Source organism: Aulonocara stuartgranti (genome assembly GCF_965226115.1).
Source record: "Aulonocara stuartgranti genome assembly, chromosome: 10".
In the NCBI taxonomy this organism is placed as follows: Eukaryota; Metazoa; Chordata; class Actinopteri; order Cichliformes; family Cichlidae; genus Aulonocara; species Aulonocara stuartgranti.
The window spans coordinates 2,225,098-2,239,417 of record NC_138946.1 but is presented as its reverse complement, the minus strand read 5'-3'; the positions used below and the strand labels follow the sequence as shown (position 1 = coordinate 2,239,417).

The 14,320-nt window shown below is 41.7% G+C and overlaps 4 protein-coding genes across 4 annotated transcripts; all 4 read right to left on the bottom strand.

Annotated features, from left to right (window-relative positions):
* Positions 1-361: 361 nt before the first annotated feature.
* Positions 362-1,186, bottom strand: LOC309716227 (histone H2B 1/2). The gene has a single exon (XM_082549905.1). The coding sequence runs from the start codon at positions 1,093-1,095 to the stop codon at positions 721-723; it is 375 nt and encodes a 124-aa protein (XP_082406031.1). The 5' UTR covers positions 1,096-1,186; the 3' UTR covers positions 362-720.
* Positions 1,187-4,181: 2,995 nt separating this feature from the next.
* On the bottom strand, positions 4,182-4,694 carry LOC309714983 (histone H4). The gene has a single exon (XM_082547750.1). The coding sequence runs from the start codon at positions 4,634-4,636 to the stop codon at positions 4,325-4,327; it is 312 nt and encodes a 103-aa protein (XP_082403876.1). The 5' UTR covers positions 4,637-4,694; the 3' UTR covers positions 4,182-4,324.
* Positions 4,695-5,021: 327 nt separating this feature from the next.
* Positions 5,022-7,323, bottom strand: LOC309715991 (histone H2B 1/2). The gene has a single exon (XM_082549537.1). It carries the CDS (start codon positions 7,283-7,285, stop codon positions 6,911-6,913), a length of 375 nt encoding a protein of 124 aa, XP_082405663.1. The 5' UTR covers positions 7,286-7,323; the 3' UTR covers positions 5,022-6,910.
* A 631-nt stretch (positions 7,324-7,954) lies between these two features.
* Positions 7,955-8,753, bottom strand: LOC309715035 (histone H4). The gene has a single exon (XM_082547832.1). It carries the CDS (start codon positions 8,669-8,671, stop codon positions 8,360-8,362), a length of 312 nt encoding a protein of 103 aa, XP_082403958.1. The 5' UTR covers positions 8,672-8,753; the 3' UTR covers positions 7,955-8,359.
* Positions 8,754-14,320: the final 5,567 nt, after the last annotated feature.

Sequence of the window (14,320 nt, the reverse complement as noted above, 5' to 3'; positions counted from 1 at the left end):
GACATGTTCATGTCTTACATTCTGAAGGCATTTTACTTACAGTAAAAGTTTGTTCTTGTTTGCCATGTGGATTATTTAACGCACTTGGAAAACAGTAAGCCACAGTTGCGACTACTGATGGAAAGTTCGGCTGTTTTCAGAGAGCTGGCTCTTGTGGCACGACTCTCCTTCTCACCGTTGTCTACCGTCTCACTCACTGGCTGAGGCATGAGGAGCGATCCTGAAATATCAATACTTCCAATACCGTAGTTTCATGTTGCAAGATCAATTCCCATATGAAAAAATAAATATCTAATTTGATTAAATTTATTTTTAATCGTAAATGCGACATACAGATAAAAGTAAACACTACTTAGCAGGATAGTGGGCAGTACCCTGTTAATAGGGACTACAATTGCCTTCTGCCTCCTATTCATGTGTGTGCGCTACTCCTCCGCAAGAGTGCAGCCAATAAGAAGCCAAGACAGAAAACACGCAAACTTGACTTTGTTCACAGATCATGTATTTACATTCAGCATAGAAATGATGCTGTGTGCGATGTATGTGGGAAGACAGTTATATACTGTAGCAACACAAAAACGTTTTAATGGCGATTCGACAGTTGCGATTGAGTAGATGATTGTCAAACTTATTTTACATTTAAGGCCACAAGGAGGTGCTCTTCAGAAGAAGTGGGTGGCTCTGAGAAGAGCCGTTGGGTGGATGCAGCAGAGCTGCAGTTTACTTTGAGCTGGTGTACTTGGTCACGGCCTTTGTGCCCTCGGACACGGCGTGCTTGGCCAGCTCACCGGGCAGCAGGAGGCGCACGGCGGTCTGGATCTCCCTGGAGGTGATGGTGGAGCGCTTGTTGTAGTGAGCCAGGCGGGAGGCCTCAGAGGCGATGCGCTCAAAGATGTCGTTGACGAACGAGTTCATGATGCTCATGGCCTTGGAGGAGATACCGGTGTCGGGGTGCACCTGCTTCAGCACCTTGTACACGTAGATGGCGTAGCTCTCCTTCCTGGTCTTTCGCTTCTTCTTGCCGCCCTTGCCGGCGGTTTTAGTCACGGCTTTCTTGGAGCCCTTCTTGGGCGCGGACTTTGCGGGTTCAGGCATTTTCCTTCGTTGCTACTTCACAGCAGAGAATGTGCCCGTCAGCGCAGAGCGACTCTCTTTTATTTCCGCTGTATGCAAATAAGGCTGTGCAGATCCCCGCCTGTCATTGGTCGAGCTGTTGCTCCCTTTCTTTAGTGGGTGAAAAGTTACTGGCAGTCGCACAATGTAAAGTAAAGGAAACCTCGGCAACAGCCCTCTTTCAGTGATGCTGAGAAAGCAGGTTTCATGACATTTATGCAGTGTTTTAGGGAAACAGAGAGGTATTTGGGACATAAGAGAATTTGTGCTGCTTCATTGTTACTTGTTCATGTTCTGATTTCTCAAACCACATATGTTTGTGTCCAGCTTTAATTGGAAATCAAACTGAAAGAAATGTGTAGTACAATTTCTAATCAGAGAAAAAAAAAGTACAAATATAATCCTTTACTTTACTTGCTGCAACGCAACACGTCCTAAAAGATTATGTATTCATATATTTAAGGTGTATCAGGGTTGCTCTTTCTTTGCTCTTTCACTGCTTTGGAGCAGTAGTCCATTGAAGCTTCTACGTTACTACTAAGGAATGTCCAAAGTCACAGTGTGCTGGGGATGAAACGTTGGAACATCTGCTGTGATCTTGTTATAGAACAGAAATTAGACAACAAATGGCTAGGGTGGGATTTGACATTGATAACAACATAAAAGCTATAAAGTAAGAAAAATGTTTGATAGTAAAAGATGGCTTTTCTGGTTAATCATGTGTATTGTTAATACCCACATTTGGAAAACAAGAACTAAAGTGGTTGGGAAACAAAAAAAATGATTAGTAATGAGGCTGTTGGTAAAAACATTTTTCCAGATCTGAGGAGGAGAAAACAGAAGAACAATAGTCCTTTACCTTGGGATCTTTTAAACATATGAATAGATAAATAATTTTGAGTATTTTTTTATCTCTATTCTTTCTGTGTGTGTGTTGCAAATTGTTATGTCTTGACATGTGCTTTGATGTAAATTGCCATGTAACTTGAAAATAAAGGCTTAAAAAAAACATCTTTCAACAACTGTGACGGTTAAGATGCTGCCTCAAAATGAGTATCCTTTGAATTTCCAGCAACAACTTAAGTGCCACCACCATCTTTGTGAATTTGAACCAGAGATCATTGTTGTTTAATTATTCTATATATGCTTTAATTGTGTATCCCCTCAGAACACCACGGGCCGCTCTGCAGGAGTTTGTAGAGTGGTGTGACAGCACCAAAATTGAATTGAACGTGAGCAAAACCAAAGAGATGGTGGTGACCTTCTCCAGTAGGCAGAGGGATCTGGCTGCTTCAGTCACCACCACCATCCACGGGAAGCCAGTGGAGGTAGTTGAGTTACAAATACCTGGGGACCATCTTTGATAACCTTCTGAAATTCTCTGCCAACACTGAGGAGATTCTCGAGAAGTGCCACCAACAGCTATACCTCCTTGGGAAACTCAGCTCCTTTGGAGTCAGCACACCCATCATGATGACTTTTTTACTACGCCTTCCTGGAAAGCATCATGACCATCCATTACCTGCTGGTTCCACTCCCTCAGCCTTCATACAGGAACAGACTGCAGCACCCAGCAGCAGTGTGCTCTAAAATCATTGGCCTGCCTGTCAGAACTCTGGCACAGGTTTTCAGCCAATAGGCCCTTAGAAAGGCAGCCAAAATCATCAACGACCCCTCTCACATTCTTCACCCCGCATTTCAATGGCTCCCCTCTGGGTGACACCTCTGCATTTCCTGCAAGACTGAAAGGAGGAGAGCCACCTTTGTCCCCAAAGCCACTCTGCTTTTTAACTCCAGCAGATTAAGACCATTTCCCTACACCCATATACATAAACTACACTCTTTTTATACTGCCGACACTTTACTCAGTTAATTATTCACCTTTCAGTCACTTTAATTTCAAAACTGTAATTTGTGTATATTGCGTATTTATTTATTAGTGATGTGCGATACCACTGATTTCCTTTCCGATCCGATACCAAGTAAAATTCAGGGGGGTATCGGCGATACTGATCCGATACTCTGTGCAAAAACTTAATGTTTCATTGCATTTCATAATACAATATATAATTGTATTATGTAATTGTAATAATAACATAACCATATTGCTTCATAATGATCAGAGGACATCAGACAACTTGTTTTCATTGCTTAATAATGCAGAATAATCATATAGAAATAAAAAAAAAAGCTGACGTTGTGCGTCTGTGAGAGACGTCTGTCTCGCCCTAGCAGCACCTGTCCCTGTCCTCCTCTTCAGTTCCTCAACATAAGCTCATCATATTCTGTGATGTGATTTACTCCGAGGTGTTTGACGAGGTCAGTGGTGTTGCCACAACACCTCACTGTCTTGCCACATACATCACAAACCACGCCTGGGCTGTTTGTGGAGGTAAAACGCGTCCACACATGACTCTGTTTGCGCTCAGCCATTGTTGTGAGTGTGCACGCCAGGGGCTGCGACACATTTATACAGCCGTATTTTGCATATGACTATGAAAGGCGTAAGAGGAAGTTGTTCCTTCCAAATTAGACGATCCGAATGGTATAGTTTCTTTCCACTGCGTTCATTTTAATGGAAAAACAACAAACTTACCCCAGAGTACTAAAATATCGATATTATAATATGAGAATCGATTCTAGAACATAAATTGCTGGTATCGGAAGAATCCTTATTTCAGTATCGATCCGCACACCACTAGTATTTATTATCTCACTCTTACTGCCTGTTTATGCCAGGTCTATCTTCAACGCTATGCTGCTCTGTTGTTTCTTAATTGCCCCCATGGGAATAAACAAAGTCCCTCTGATTCTATCCTTTAATAAAGCCACAAAACACGTGACAACAATTTTCATGATGGCATTTTGAACTAATCAGTTTTAGCAGACAACACACTGAAGCTATACTTCCGTGGTGTGTGGCTTATTAGAGAACAACATGTCACTGCTTGCATTTTTCCATGTTACACCAGCGTTTTTCATACTGAAAAGGCTGAAGGTTCAGAGACAACCATGCCAAATGACCCCTTGATAATCTTTGTAACTACCACATGCCTTACTAGTGAGACTAATTAAATCAAATGCCTTTTAATTGTCATAGTTGGGAATCAGAAGATTAGCAAGATAAGAAACATCAAAGAACAAAGCTCTTAAAGGGAGGTGTGTGGCTCTTAAAAGAGCCGTTGAGTTCTTTCAGTTGGTGTGAATGAGTTTAACCGCCGAAGCCGTACAGAGTGCGGCCCTGTCTCTTCAGAGCGTACACCACGTCCATGGCGGTCACGGTCTTCCTCTTGGCGTGCTCGGTGTAAGTGACGGCGTCACGGATCACGTTCTCCAGGAACACCTTCAGCACACCGCGGGTCTCCTCGTAGATCAGACCCGAGATACGCTTCACTCCGCCACGACGAGCAAGACGGCGGATGGCGGGTTTGGTGATTCCCTGGATGTTATCGCGGAGAACTTTACGGTGACGCTTGGCGCCTCCCTTTCCGAGTCCTTTGCCTCCCTTGCCCCTTCCACTCATGGTTACTGTTTCTTCTTTGACCGAACAAAGTTGAATAACCTCCCACGCGAGCTCTCTAGTCTTATCTCTGAGTGGCGGACGTAATAGAAGACAGCTGCCTTTTTTTTCTTTTTTTGGTGAATCAAATTTCATGAGCCCCGTCCACCTTCCTGCCCCAGTGTGGACCTGAACCGATTTCAGCTTTATTTGTTTTTAATAAGATTTAATATAGTGATTAACTCATTAGTCTAACACATGATTCGAGGTCGGACACAAATCCCTGACAGGGTTCCATCAAAGATGATATCCAGTCTAAACACCTGGCCTAAATCAAATGTGGAGACCAGTGAACTATCAACACATCTATCATAAAGACTCACACCAAAGCCTCCTCATGATGTCTGAGCAAAGTCTGTTTTGTTTTCAAACAACTAGCATTTTTCATTGTATTTTGTTCTTGAAGCACTTACTGCAAATGAAAATGCATCTTTAAAACTCGTACAATATTCCTGCTGTCTTTACTGCTTTAAAACCCAAAATGTAAGTAGATATAAATATAAACAGATACACTGAAAAAATTCGCAGTACACATTCTTGCAATGTCATTCATTTACAATAACAGAAACAGAGAACATTAACTTTTTGTCAAAATGGCAGGCACTGCAGCTTCCACATTCTATGGCAATCAGGGAGGTTACGTGATAACTGTTTTCAGAGATTGTTTCTCTTAAAGATGAAATTGTTTCTTCCACATTACAATCTTCAATTTGGTTTATTAAGATGTCATAGATGTACAATAAGTTTAACCCTTTCACAATAAAACTTATTCATTGTCCTTTGTGGTGGACAGCAGGACTTAAAACCTCCATTTTTAATACTTCAAAAAGCTGAGGGCTGAAAGAGCTAGAAAGGATTTGATTCAAGTTTGTGGAAGGAGGGTTAGACTTTGAGCTTTTGGGAGATGAGGTGGAGCAGATCCAGGCATTGCAGCAGGAAGGTGACATGTTTGAGGACGAGTAAATCAGTAAACCAGCTTTCAAGGAGCCGGATTAGGGACGAAGTAACAACACCCACAATCCACTATGGATTAGAAGTAATGTGAAAGCTCGATCTTTTACACTGGGGGATTTGGTTTCTCTTGCACAGCTGAAATACATCTGCTCAATCTACACAGGCTTTCCATGATCTCAGCAGACTGATGTATATTTGCTAGAAGTGCACTAAACCACATTACTTTGCTCTATCTCAATCCAATTTCAACCCTTTTGAATCTGGGTTGAAATTATTTTTTACATGAAACAAAATCAGCTGCTCAGTTGATCTCATTATAGCCAATGAAATAACTCATGACAGATTCTTCAAGATTCATCATGTTAACAAATGAGCTCGTCTCTTGTCAGAGTGCAAGAAAGCTTCAGTCTGCTGAGACCTGTGTAGATGAGCAGATTATTCCTTTCCCAGGTCGAGTTTACACATTACTTTTTACACATAATGGGCGTAGTGAATGCTGCCATTTTGGCCCTACCTATGCTCAAAAGCAGACATGTCCTTTGACCTTCCTTATCTTCCGTACGGCTCTCTTCATCCATGAATCCAGCTTTAGGTGATTATTGGGCAGAATGCAGTTTTATCAAAAAGCTTGTCTTTTAAAAAGTAATTTGTTAAAACAGTGTTTTAATGTAATATTTTTTTCAGAAATTCCTAATCAGAATATGTTATTAACCCCAAAGGAAATTATGTGGTTACAGTTCCTTCTCGGGAGAACAAGAGGAATATTATGACATGGAATACTTACAACAAAATTAACAGAAATGGGCAAAACTGTCGTAGAAAGTTGTTTTTTTTTTTAATGATGGCTTTGTCTTAGAATTATGGAGTATTTTCTAAAAATTCCACATAGAATATAGTAGTATCCAACAGTGTCATATGAAAACATGTAAATGAAAGCAGCCGGTGAGAATTTTAACCTTCACTCCAGTGGAGAGTCCCAAGAGCCTTGGGGAACAGTCTAAAGAAAAAACAGTGTTGACTGCTGTGGTGAGCTAGCATCATCATACCCTGCAGAACGCAGGGTATGATGATGCTAGCTCACCACAGCTCACCACATCTGTCATTCGTAGATTCAAGACTGCATCAGTGTAGCATTTAATTATGAGTCAAACAGTGTGTAAGATTTGTCATCATCATCATCATCATCATCAAACAACTACAGTGGAAAATCTCAGGACATGTGCTCCTCGGCAGAGGTGAGTGGCTCTGAAAAGAGCCGTTGGGTGGATGCAGCAGAGCTGCAGTTTACTTGGAGCTGGTGTACTTGGTCACGGCCTTTGTGCCCTCGGACACGGCGTGCTTGGCCAGCTCACCGGGCAGCAGGAGGCGCACGGCGGTCTGGATCTCCCTGGAGGTGATGGTGGAGCGCTTGTTGTAGTGAGCCAGGCGGGAGGCCTCAGAGGCGATGCGCTCGAAGATGTCGTTGACGAACGAGTTCATGATGCTCATGGCCTTGGAGGAGATGCCGGTGTCGGGGTGCACCTGCTTCAGCACCTTGTACACGTAGATGGCGTAGCTCTCCTTCCTGGTCTTTCTCTTCTTCTTGCCGCCCTTGCCGGCGGTTTTAGTCACGGCTTTCTTGGAGCCCTTCTTGGGCGCGGACTTTGCGGGTTCAGGCATTTTTCTTCGTCGGTACTTCACAGCAGAGAATGTGCCCGTCAGCGCAGAGCGACTCTCTTTTATTTCCGCTGTATGCAAATAAGGCTGTGCAGATCCCCGCCTGTCATTGGTCGAGCTGTTGCTCCCTTTCTTTGGTGGGTAAATTGCTACTGCGCAGTCTCACAATGGAAAAAAAAACATGACCTTCAGCTTTCATTCACTGGACTATATTTAACATTCACAACGCGACACGTCGGGATTGTGGCATTAGTTAAAGAAAGTAGATTGAAATGCGCACGTTAAAGTGAAACTTATGAGATATTTGGAAGAAATAAGAATTTAAAGAATCTGTGCTTCTACAGTTAGTGATGCCTCATATCATAGATGATTGTTCTCAGAAATGTATTGATGTTCTTCTTGATATCAAACTGAAAACATCATGTAATATTTCTTATTGGAGCAACCAAACTAGACATTTTTTTTAAAATCACATGCATCGTTTTTACTATTGAAGGACTTTATAGTCCTAGCATATAAACAGGTTTTTACTTAAACATGCATTACATAATTCAACATAAATGTAAATCCTGTATTTGACAATAGTTATTCCAGTGATTGCTCTATGTAATATTTACTTATTGTGTATTCAGCCATAATGTCTGTTAAAGTGAACACATCACTATTGCCACTTCGCTTCGCCAAGTTTGTTCCACTCCAGTGTTTTGGCAAATAAAATTGAGACCATGTTACCCCTGAAATGGAAAACCTGTCCAGGATGAACGCTGCCTCACAACCAGGAATAACCTCCAGAGTCGGACACTATTAAAGAACAGTGTAGTTACCTTATTCACCTACTCAGATTTCATATTATAGCTCTGAACACCAATTAAAACAAGAGCTCTTATTTAATAGAGCCATGCGTTATCGTAAGATAAAGCCTTCCACCATCTAAAATGTATGTCAGCATATATGTCCAGAGCAAAAGAACATAAACCCATATAATCAAAGGTTACAACATCTACAACCAAAGCTCTTAAAGGGAGGTGTGTGGCTCTTAAAAGAGCCGTTGAGTTCTTTCAGTTGGTGTGAATGAGTTTAACCGCCGAAGCCGTACAGAGTGCGGCCCTGTCTCTTCAGAGCGTACACCACGTCCATGGCGGTCACGGTCTTCCTCTTGGCGTGCTCGGTGTAAGTGACGGCGTCACGGATCACGTTCTCCAGGAACACCTTCAGCACACCGCGGGTCTCCTCGTAGATCAGACCCGAAATACGCTTCACTCCGCCACGACGAGCAAGACGGCGGATGGCGGGTTTGGTGATTCCCTGGATGTTATCGCGGAGAACTTTACGGTGACGCTTGGCGCCTCCCTTTCCGAGTCCTTTGCCTCCCTTGCCCCTTCCACTCATGGTTATAGTTTCTTTGACCGAACAAAGTTGAACAGGGCTTCCTTGGCAGAGGCTGTTTATTTCTGTCCCATCTCCGGACGTAACAGAGAAAAAAGGGCGAATTTTAACAAGGCCCCGCCCATGTTTTTCAAATTGCAACCGTCTTTACGGAGAGACGTAAAACCGTTCACTGACGTCACACTTTCAGGGACAGATAGTAACAGTAATGTGAATAGTTGGCTTTTGTATTATATGATTTATTTATTACATTTTATATGGAGTGAATAAATAAAAGTATATTTACGGTGGCCTCTAGAGACAAAGCACGTACAAACACAACGGAGGTGCTCCACGATGCTAGGGGGCAGTGTTGAGCTTTTGTTACCTCGTGGCTACACAAGCCAAGAAGTACCAACGACCAGATTTGGTGTGTGGTAGTAACAGGTAAATGAACATTTTTTTTTAAAGTTTTGAATATATATGAGTGCTTGTGTATAAATACACAAACAATACACACATGCTTTCAATTGTGTAATTTAAGTGATCTAGGTAGCTCTGTTTGGAAGTTCACTTAACACTAGAAATGTTTTTTGGAGTTTGTACGTGCTTTGTCTCGAGGGGCCACCACATATATTTATATATAAACATATAAATAAAACCACTTTTTTTTACATTAGTAATTCCTTTTGTGCATAATTTTATATTATTGTTAATAATAAATTAATTAAAGCAACAAAACAACCTGAAGAGCAGGTTGGGAGCCGAAAGAGCCGGTTCTCCAAAGAGAGCCGGAAATCCCATCACTACTGGTCTCCCCAACATGGGAAAATGTTTTAAAATATATGGAGGGATGGGTGAAATTTAAATTACCTAGCTCACCGAGATTGTGCCTATTGGGGGACAGAGGTGAGGTGTCACAGTTACAAAGCAGGCTTCAGAGCAGGGGCGATTCTAGGATCAGAGCTTTAGGGGTGCTGAGCACCCAGAGAGCTGCCCAGCCAGGCAAGATAAACTTTACACGTCACGATAAGACGTCTTCCCCATCTCTGTCAGTCCCTGCGTCCTTAAATGTTGTCCCGAGTTGTCTCTGAATGTCTCCTCGGTGCATTTAAACCCCTGCTCCTCCCTGTCCTCACCGTCTGTTGTCTTCGTCTCTGTTATCAGTCATCATAATTTTACCATCTCTGTGCAAGTCTGCAAATTTCTTTATTAAATCATAAGATTCTTAAATTCATCAAGTCTCTCTGTGCCTGGGTCCTCGTCACAAAACATGACATCAAAGTCAAAGTCAAAGTCAACTTTATTTGTCAATTCTGCCACATGTACAGGACATACAGAGAATAGAAATTTCGTTACTCTCAAACCCTAGATGAAATAGCAATGAACATTTAAATATAAGAGAGTGATTAAAAAATGCAAATAAAATAATTAAAAAGTAAAAACTTAAATAAATACAATACAAATTAACAAGAAAGCTATACAATATACAATATACAATATACAATATTCAGGTAAGGGTAAATGACATTAAGTGTAAACCAGGCAGAGTAGTGCAAATAGGCAAATAGTGCAAATGGAGATTTAGTAATGTACAGTAAGAGAAAGTGTAACAACAAAGTCTTATGAGGTAGTGGCAGTCCAATGCTCCACAAAGTGACTGGTAACTGGTGCAGGCCAGTGAGTGAGTCAGAGTGTGTGTGTGTGTGTGTGTGTGTGTGTGTGTGTGTGTGTGTGTGTGTGTGACAGAGTTCAGTGAGACCATGGAGGAGAAGAGGGGAGAGGGGGGCAGAATCGGGAGGGAGTTAAGCTTCCTGACAGCCTGATGGATGAAGCTGTCCTTCAGCCTGCTGGTCCTGGCCTGGAGACTCCGCAGTCTCCTCCCTGACGGCAGCAGCTTGAAGAAGCTTTGCATTGGGTGCGTGACATCACTGTTTTGTACATTTTAACACAATTTAATCCCACATTTGTGAAAGAAAAGCAAAACACTTTTTTTAAAGTCTGTAACAAAACCATCAAATCTGATCAAGGTTATTTAAATGCTGCAAAAGAAGAATGGATTGGAATAAAAATAAAAATACATATCCTAACCTTCATTACTGGGAGAATAATGAATGATGCTCACAGTGAGTGAAAAGTAAACTGAGAGCATTTTTTGGACAGAGATTCACTTTTAATGTGTGTGTGTGTGTAATATAATACAGATACATAAAAACACTCCCGAAACAGAAGAAATTATTACAAAATATTAATAAAAACTATAAAACTGGAGGCAACAGCCTGTGGTAGAATGTATACCATGCATGAAAAAATCTCAAATTCAAATTTTTATTTGTCACGTACACAGTCATACACAGTACGATATGTAGTGAAATGCTTGGACAACTGCTCGTGACCTAAAGAGAACAAAAAAGGAAAAGGCTATGAATAAGATAGGAAATAAATATGAAAAATTAAAAAGGGTAAATTTAACTAGGAAGGAATAAAATATAAATTAAGGTTAAAAATGAAATAACTGTACAACACAAATTAGAATGAAGGGTAAATTTAACTGGGAAAGAATAAGATAAAATATATAAATTAAAGTTGAAAATAAAATAACTGTACAACAAAATACACAATATAGAACTATATAAGAATGTATGAAGAAATATAAATAAATATATACACAATAACAGCAGCGTGATTTAAGTAATGAAGTGAAACCAAAGTCCAGAAAGTCCAGTGTGTGTGTAAGAACCATATGTGTGGGTCAGTACTGTGTGGTGGTGTGATTGAGAGACCGTATCGCCTGCGGGAAGAAGCTCCTCCTCAGTCTCTCTGTGTTGGTCTTCAGGGAGCGGAATCGCTTTCCTGACCTCAGCAGAGAGAACAGTCTGTTGTTGGGATGGCTGAGGTCCTTCACCATCTTCCTGGCCTTGGTCCAGCACCGCCTGCTGTAGATTGAGTGCAGGTCAGGGAGCTCGGAGCGGATGGTGCGCTCAGCTGACCGCACAACCCTCTGTAGAGCTCGTCTGTCCTGCATGGTGCTGTTCCCGAACCAGGTTAAGATGTTTCCCGCCAGGATGCTCTCTATGGTGCACGAGTAAAAGTTCCTGAGCACCTTGGAGGGCAGTTGGAAGTCTCTCAAGCGTCTGAGGTGGTAGAGACGCTGTCGGGCCTTTTTCACCACGGTGTTGATGTGACAGGACCATGACAGGTCCTGCGTGATGTGAACTCCGAGGTATTTGAAGCTGTCCACTCTCTCCACTGGGCACTCGTTGATGACGGGGGTCTGGTAGTTCCTCTCCTGCTTAGTGCTGAAGTCCACTATCAGCTCCTTTGTCTTACTGACGTTTAGAAGGAGGTTGTTCCTCTGGCACCAGTTCTCCAGATTCCTAATCTCCTTCAGGTAGGCCGTCTCGTTGTTATCAGAGATCAGGCCCACCACGACGGTGTCGTCAGCAAACTTGATGATGGTGGTGGATCTTTTATGACTTTCATGCTTTCATAGTGGTGCTTGGGAGAGCTTGACCTTTTATCAGGTGGTCCACACTGTAACAAGTGTGAGAATCACTGATAAGTGTGTGTGTGCTTTTGGAAAACATTTAAAGCTGCAGTACAGAATCTTTGAAACAAGCTTAAAACATTTGTAGAAACAGAGCATCTGCTTCTCTTTACAGCTTTACAGAGGTTTCAGTAAAGCTGTGGCTGAACCACATAAAAATATATCATTAATTTTACTCTCCCCGATCAATGATAATGTTATGTTGGGATGTTGTTAAAGAGGGTCAAAATGTTTCAGCCCAGTTTGTTTAGCAGATTCTGTACAGCAGCTTTAATACAGGGAGGACACAACTTCCAGACTGTGAGTAAAATCAGGTTTTCCTCTTTGTCAGGTTAACAGTTTCTGCCTGTCACTGCTCCCTGTCTGTTAGCTTACCTGCTTCTTCCTCACCTCGTACTTTCTCCTCACGTTCCCTCTTTGGACTGACAATCATACACAAATAGATTCAATTAGATGAAAAATTACATTAATATGAAAAAATACTATTAAGATCACTAATAAAAAGTCCTCTCAGTGTACTTTCAACCAAAAGGCAAATAACCAAACCACACGAACATCTAATAAAAGATAAACATTGAAACACTGATCCAACATTATTCCTGATTGATGGATCATTTGATTTTACACTTTTACCTGACGTGGCTCCTTTTTTGAAAAAACTTCCTCATATCCATTATGAACCTGGCTGTCTCTGTACACACACACACACACACACACACCAGGTCAGTTAGCATCCATTTCTAACAGGACGGTGGTAACAACAGCAGCTACGGACAATTATAAGTCTTAGATTTTAAACAGGCTGTAAACATTTCAATGGGAGCAACAGGACGGTCAGATGTGGCTGATTTTACAGAGCAGGACGGATTGTAGGGCAGCAAACATCGTCAGAAAACACGTTTTCAACACTGCAGGTTACCTGGTGTAATGTTTTTCCTACCAACTATATAAAGAGTAACTGAAGGTTAAATGCAGCCAACATGTCCTGTTTTAAGCCAGACACTTCCACCTCTGCTCCGCTGCGTCTCAGCCACCATCGCTCTGGCAGACAGAGCGCTAGAGCCAGAGCAGGGGGGAGCTGGAACAAACCACTTTGGGAGGGGGATTTCTATACTTTTGTTGTTAAAATGTTACGTCTCAAACAAGTAAAGTACTGTATGCTTTTTATATTTTTAGTAGTGTGTCACACAAACAGCAAATATTGTCAAAAAAAGTAAGAAATCTGTGGGGGTGCTTTGATTCACTTTGGGCTAAAATCGCCCCTGCTTCAGAGTGTTAAACACTGGGCTTGTGACGTGTGTTTGTCTTATTTTAACACTTTGGAAAGCGCCTCGGACTCCAACCCTAACATGTGGAAGGAGAAAATGCTGGGAAGACTGAGCAGCAAGACAGACTCTAACAGAACAATGTGACAGTTTTATGAGTCTACAGCATGATGACAATGTGAGATACAGTCTGAATTGAGAGGGTCTTGTGTGTACAACACTTTATTTATAATGCCCCCGTTTTCCTCGTCTTTCTTCCTCACTCAGTCTGGTTTGTGTTGTTATGCTTGTTTAAATGTTAAAAAAAAACTTTAATTACAAAAAAGGCCATCCATTCTCCTCCACCCGCTGCTATATTCTGGATTTAATACCCAAAACCTTTATTTCGATTATTTCTTACATTACAGACTTTTGATATAAACATTCTGTGTTCTTACAGATAAATCTGCCAGCATTAAAATCACCTCCAGCTGCAACATTAAAGCAATAACCTCATTATCCAGTAACACTGTGGATATAGCCGGCCAGTCAGGAGGAAGTGGGCTTTAAACAGGCAGAGCTAGAACCACATTCTAGCTCATTTTAAGGCATTTTAGAAGCAATTTGTTTTAATAAGACATAAACCTGACGGGAAGCAGCAGCTACTTTTAGGCCGTGGGTGGGGTTCAGCCCGACCTTCGTCTGCATTTCTTTCTTCCATGCAAACTGTGTCAAGGTGAGCAACAACAGCCAGCGAGGCAATAAAAGTCTTTGCTGTTTACAACCACCATCATCAAACTTTCCATAAAGTGGAGTTTTACGGCTGTTTGCTGGTTAATGGTTTACCTGGAGACAGGTGACAGTGGGAAACAGAAAGAAAAT

Excerpts from the sequence above, each read along its gene's own strand:
- LOC309716227 (XM_082549905.1), bottom strand. The coding sequence starts at position 1,095 with ATGCCTGAACCCGCAAAGTCCGCGCCCAAGAAGGGCTCCAAGAAAGCC.
- LOC309714983 (XM_082547750.1), bottom strand. The coding sequence starts at position 4,636 with ATGAGTGGAAGGGGCAAGGGAGGCAAAGGACTCGGAAAGGGAGGCGCC.
- LOC309715991 (XM_082549537.1), bottom strand. The coding sequence starts at position 7,285 with ATGCCTGAACCCGCAAAGTCCGCGCCCAAGAAGGGCTCCAAGAAAGCC.
- LOC309715035 (XM_082547832.1), bottom strand. The coding sequence starts at position 8,671 with ATGAGTGGAAGGGGCAAGGGAGGCAAAGGACTCGGAAAGGGAGGCGCC.